We start from the raw sequence: 6,327 nt of genomic DNA on the forward strand, positions 1-6,327 counted from the left end.
TTTTTACAGAGAGAGTAATCAGAACTGGAATGGGCTGCCCAGGGAGGTGGTGGATTCACCTGAAGGTTTTTAAGGTGACACTGGATGTGGCACTTAGTGCCACAGTCTAGTAACCACGGCAGTGTTGGATCTAGGGTTGGACTTGATCTCGGAGGTCTTTTCCAACCCAGGTGATTCTATGATTCTAAGAGAAATTACAGAATTCATGTTTTTCTTACTGCTAGGCGGCTCTATTTTTTTTTTTTTAGATAATGTCCTAAGTATATTGGAAAAATTGAAGATTAGATCTTTGGCACTGTCCAAAACTTTGGAAAACTATGCCTGTTAGTAAGGTGCTCTATCATGCTTGAGGTGTAGAACTCAAATGTAAGAGCAATGGGGTGGTTTGATTACTGTGCAGTTTTGTCTATGGGATATTTTTCTCTTTGGATCGTATTATAACTGCATTAACAGAGTAACTTATCATTAGAACAAGAATCAGGGGCTTTAGTGATTTCTAATTTGTGGAAGTGCTGCAAATGTACAGGGGAGAGAAAGCTTTTTGTTTGGATCCAGAAGGATATGAAATGGTGCATAAGAGGCAAATATGGGGCAAAAACATTGTTTTCAACAGAGTGGCCAATCTGTTGATGAGAGGAGACTGTTAGAGTACGAAAGATGTGGGAGGGAGGCAACAAACCACAATCACATGAGGATGTGATAGACCAGGTGGGTAAGCAAAGAATGTGAGGTGATGTAGACAGGAGAAGCCTGGAAAACAACAAAACTGAAGAGGGCCCACCACAAGTATGCACACAGATCAAGAAACAAATTATGGAGAAACCTTTCATGCTTGGAGAAATCATCCTGACTAGGCACTTATCTGAAGTACCTGTACACTAGTGCATGCACTATGGAGAAATGTAGGAGGATTTGGAATTATATATGTAGTTGCAGGGCTACAATCTCTAAGAGCTGGAGTGGGGTTGGGTAGCTCACAGAACTGGGTTGCTGCTGTGGATGGATACAGGCTCTTCAGAAGGGGCAGGCCAGGATGACAACAAGTGGGAGTTTTCATGGAGCTTTGCCCGGGGACAGGTGATGAGTCAGCTGAGAGGTCGTGGATGAGGGTTAAAGACAGACCAGTGTGGGTGACATTGGGGTATGTATCTGCTACAGGCTGCTTGATCAGGAAGAAGTAGATGAGGCTGCAAACGTTACTTCTGTTTTCAGGAAGGGCAAGAAGGTTGTTCCAGGCAACTGCAGACCATTCATATTCGTCTTTATCACCTGAGAAAGTAATAGAGCAAATCCTTCTGAAAGCCACTTCCAAACGTATCAACAATAACAAGGTGATCAGTGTAGATCTATGAAGGAGAAATTATTCCTGTCCAACTTGATAACCTTATATGATGAAAGAACTAAGTTGGATGGGGAACAGTAGTGGATCTTGTTTTTCCTGACTGAAGCAAGGCTTTCGATGCTGTCTCCCATAACATCCTTACCAACAAACTAATGAGGTACAGGCTTGATGGGTGGACAGCGAGATTGAAAATGCCTTGAACTGCCAGGTTCAAAGGGTTGTGATTAGTGGCATGAGGTCCAGCTGGAGGGCAGTCAATAGGGGTGTACCACAGGGTTTGGTACTGAAATGAGTACTCTTTAATATTTCCCTTAAAGACCTAGATGATGGAACAAGAGGGTGCCTACAGTAAATTTGCAGAAGATAACAAAACGTGACTGGTGGATACATCATCCTGGGCAACTGCTCTAACTGACCCTACTTGAACAGGGACTTTTGGGCTAGACCAAAGTATCTTCCCACCTCAGTGATATTATGATTCTACCTGTTCATTGCTGTTAACTCTACAGACTATAGTTTTGTTTCCTGGACTAGCACAATAGCAGTCAGATAAGGCACATGTGTTCTACAGAGTCTCCGTATGGAAGTTTTATGCATAGATGGAGATAGTATAGGCTGTACCATTGCTCTCCTTACCCAAAAGGCAGAAAATGTAATTATAAACAAGCTTCCCTTACTATCTCCTTTGTCTAGGAGACCTGGCCCTTTTTTATAAAAAGTGAATGATAGTATTGCCCTGCCTTCTGGCTTCTGTAAAGTATAAATGCTGGATAAACTTTTTCAGAGGCACTGTAAGTAGATGCAATAGGAAAAACTTGGGTGAAATTTTATAATGATGGTGTCACATGGTAACTTGCTCTAGCACCTGTATGTGTCCAGTAGCAGATCAGTGCTCCAGATGTTAAAACCCAGATTTGTATTGCTTCTGAACTTGACTAAATGTATTAAATGTTTACAGTAAATTTCGTCTGTCAGTGTGTCTGTGCAGTGTTCAAATATCATTGTATTAAGGTGCAAAGATACTCAGACTTTCAGGAAGGCATGGGAATGCAAAGATAAATGGAGGAATGAATTCTTAATTTTTTTTCCCGGGCTCTGAATTCGTTGTATACAGGCAAGCAGCTGTTAGAACTGTGGGAAGACCAGCAAAACTTGAGTTTCAAGTATGAATATGTAGATGAAGTCTCTGAAGTTTGTTGAGAAAGTGGTCATTTCAGTGTTTGTTTATGTGAATATCAAAGGAGATTTATAGTATTTAGACTTAATAATGGAATAGCTGTTTGCACACGCTCTTTACCTCTATGTTGCTGTGGTAAGTATACTACTAATGCTGGTAGAGCATGATGATCAAACTAGGAAGATAAGGAACATAAGTGGATGTAATACTAAATGACAAACGCTCAACCAATTCGTAATTCACTGTCACGTTTAATGTAAATTTTTATTTTAATGTATTGCAACAGCTTCTTCAGTTTGTGCTGGATTTTTGGAAAAAGTGTCTTACTGAAGCATAAACCAATTTGCTGTGGGATTTGTGATCTATGTTATATATGCATCATGCTTTGCATATACTCTTGAGAATCAATGTAAGCTTGTGTTTTGAATGCAGTATGGAAAACTGTGGGGAATATCTGTATGTCATTAGTTTTGTCTTTCAGTTCATTGTGTTAGTTAACTCTAACATCAAAACAGCCAATGGTATGGTTGAAATTATTTTTACCTTACTTCTAGGGATCAGATGATTGCCTTGTAAAAATCTGGGCAACTGATGATGGAAGGTTGTTGGCTACCCTGAGAGGGCATGCAGCTGAAATATCTGATATGGCAGTAAACTATGAAAACACCATGATAGCTGCTGGAAGCTGTGATAAAATGATCAGAGTTTGGTGCCTTCGAACTTGTGCACCCCTAGCAGTTCTGCAGGGCCACAGTGCATCTATAACATCATTGCAGGTAGGTTTTTACTTTGCAAAAATGTGTCATTTGATTGAGAAAAGAATCACCTGAGTGTGCAATGTAATGAAATTGCGTGCCTGGCAACTAAGCCCTGAAGTGAGAAGGAATTTTCATGGTATGCCTTGTGAAATAACACATTTACTGTCAAAATGCCTGACCTTGAAGAACACCAGACATAATCCTTGTTCAAAAAAAATGCACAACGCATGTGGGCAGTTCTGTTTTGAAGTATCATTCCTTTGCAGGCTTGTGATTCTGGGCGCAGGTGCATTGAGTAAGAACTGCAGTCACTGGAGTACTTTGGTTTCCTTTTGTTTAGAGTTGCACTCTGTTGTGCAACTTGAATGGTGGGGAGGGAGGGAGAACCCCGAGTGCTTTGGCAAGTAACCCAGAAGGTTGTTCTGAAGAAAGAGCGACTCTGGAAAGCACTGTGTTATTTTGGTGTTCATTGGAATTTGTTTTCCTTAAGTATGGTTTGATATTTGATTTTGTTTAAATTTTTTTTTTGTGAGAAGTCAATGACTTACGGAACTTCTTAGCACATCTGGAACAGATTAACAGGAGAACTTTTCTTTTCTTCTTCTCCCTTCCCCCAGTTCTCTCCACTGTGCAGTGGCTCAAAGAGATACTTATCTTCAACCGGGGCAGATGGAACAATATGCTTTTGGCTGTGGGATGCTGGCACCCTTAAAATAAAGTTAGTTGCTATTTTATTTGTTACTATTTCTTTTTATGTAATTAAAAATGATGTAGAAATGCTGGAGAAAAATTTGACTAAAACAAAACTTGTCATTGGCTGGTTCAGTGTGTGATTGTTGGGTATGATATATTTCTGGTGTAGGTATAGCTTGCTTGCTTATCTCTTAAGAGCCAAGTTGATAATATATCTGTTAATTTAGAAAAAAAATCTACTGTTGGGGTTTTTTTGTGTAATATAATGTCAAAGTTGGCACTTTTTTGCTCTGTTGTCATCTCTTAATCTCAAGTGAAATGAAAATTAGGTTGATAATATGACTGCAATTTAGACCTCAAAATCCATTTTCTAAGGAGACAGTAATGTCCTAGTATAAATTAGGATGGGATACTTCTGATGTTTATTCTTTCATTATTACTTTTTCACAATTTGCTTTACTGTAGCATGGCAGAAGGCAGAATTCTTGGGCAGCCGTGTATTGGTGGCTGAAGTTGACCCTGAAGTTTCTGCCTTCAAAAATAGTAAAAATGTTGTCAGGACTTTCAAATAGAGATAGTTTTTTAAAATCAGTTTATTCAGTAACTTTCAAATGCTTTTTGCTCTTTCTTTTCCTTTATCATAAAACACCAGTAGCTTAAATTTGGAAATGTTTTTTTAGTAATCATTAGTGATTTAGCTTTGAGGATGGCATGTGTTTTTCTGGATGTATGCTCCTGGCAGGTAGGTTCCATTTTCTTGTAGTTTTGGTAGTTGCTGTTACAATCTTTTTCTTGCAGTGTGATGAGGTTATGCAGAGCTTGCAGGCACATTTGCTTAGGTCCTTTTCTAGTTGCCTGGACCTTAACTATTTTCATGTTCTCTGGATGTTTTGTCTCTTTTTTTGGTACTATAACAGCCTGAGACGTGACTTTATTTAATCCGCTACTGCCTAGTGCATACTGTAGTCAAAGTAAGACTCACTCCCTTACTGAGGAGTGTGAAGGAGGAGTTGCTACCTTGCCACCATTTTATTTTTCTTAAGATTTCCTAAGTCTGAGCTCTTGTTGACAAGATGATATCTTGATCATTTACAAATCATTGCAAACCTTTCGAGCCCACGTTTCTTTCTTTTACCTTTTTTCTTTCATTCTTTTTTGTCTCCTTTTCCTAAGTAAAGTTTGAGACTATGGAAATAAATTTTGAAACAAATTCTGTCTTTAGAGAGTACTGGAATCCTTGAGAGTTAAGTAGGTTATACTATATGAGCTGGCAGATGAATGCTTAGAAATTATCAATGGTTGGTTGAATCATGGAGTTGGATGGGATTTATCTTGAGGTAAAACTTAGGGAGGGAGAAAACCGGCACCATATTATGGTAGGAGATTCTCTAGGGATTCCCTTCCATGGGGATATGTAATTGTAGAATGAAAATTTTCAGTGAGATGTGCTCAGCAAATATTAAAAGAATAAAAGATATTTGAGTAATGCTTTCATGTGTAAGTAGTCAGCGGATTTGATTAGACAGTGACATAGCGAAAACAGATTAGTTCAGCTGTCTCATGCGGCACAGCAGGGAAGTGGTCTAGTAACCCATGTCACACCAATGATTCATGTTGTTTAACAACAGAGTGCAGATTTAATTCTGTGACTGGATTTTTTTTCTTCCCTTTTTACCTTCTGTTCTACAAGTATTTTATATGTGGTGGTTGAGAAGAGAGAGGAAGCCATTAGGCTGTATTTATTCAGTCTGAAAAAAAGCAAATGGATGAAGATGAGTCATGTACAGTCATAAGTGTGTTGAGGAGGGCATGTAATGAATAATTTCTTGTTGGCCTTTGTGATTCTAGAGGGTATCAAGTGAAGGTAGCAAGTTCCAAATTGCAAGGAGATGATTCTTTACAAAACATGAAGCTATGTTATGAAACTCCTTGCCACAGGGTATTATGCATTGTATGAGGATATTAAAAGGCATAACTCTGTGCTTTTTCTGTTTGTAGGTCTTTGTTTGAACTTAGTAGAGCTGTTATGTATTTGAAATAATTGATGCTTTTTGATCCAAGGTAAAACTTGATAAAAATGTGGTAAAGTCTAAATAAGACACATGTGTTGTCTTTTGGGACTGGAACATAACTGTATGTCCCTTATAATATCAAAATAGTTGGATACCTCGAAAATCTTAATTTCCTGAACTGAACTAGTTCAGGGGAACTTGTTAGTTACAGGAAGTTTTTCTAACTGTGATCATTATGCTTATTCCAGTAAACCAAAATAAAGGATAGTGGGAAACTAGGAGTCCAGTGTGATTTCCTACCGCCCCCCCCCCCCCCCCCCCCCCCCCCCCCCCCCCCCCCCCCCC

General features: G+C 39.0%; 1 protein-coding gene across 2 annotated transcripts in view; it reads left to right on the forward strand.

Annotated features, from left to right (window-relative positions):
- Positions 1 to 6,327, forward strand: part of PHIP (pleckstrin homology domain interacting protein) — a 112,316-nt gene that overhangs the window by 29,275 nt on the left and 76,714 nt on the right. For both annotated transcript variants that reach the window (XM_027696873.1, XM_027696864.1), the window contains exons 8-9: positions 3,074 to 3,295; positions 3,895 to 3,995. In XM_027696873.1, the coding sequence (XP_027552674.1) occupies positions 3,074 to 3,295; positions 3,895 to 3,995 (323 nt within the window). The remainder of the gene's footprint in view (positions 1 to 3,073; positions 3,296 to 3,894; positions 3,996 to 6,327) is intronic.

The sequence above is a fragment of the Neopelma chrysocephalum genome, unplaced genomic scaffold, assembly GCF_003984885.1.
Source record: "Neopelma chrysocephalum unplaced genomic scaffold, ASM398488v2 Primary Assembly neopelma1_23b, whole genome shotgun sequence".
In the NCBI taxonomy this organism is placed as follows: Eukaryota; Metazoa; Chordata; class Aves; order Passeriformes; family Pipridae; genus Neopelma; species Neopelma chrysocephalum.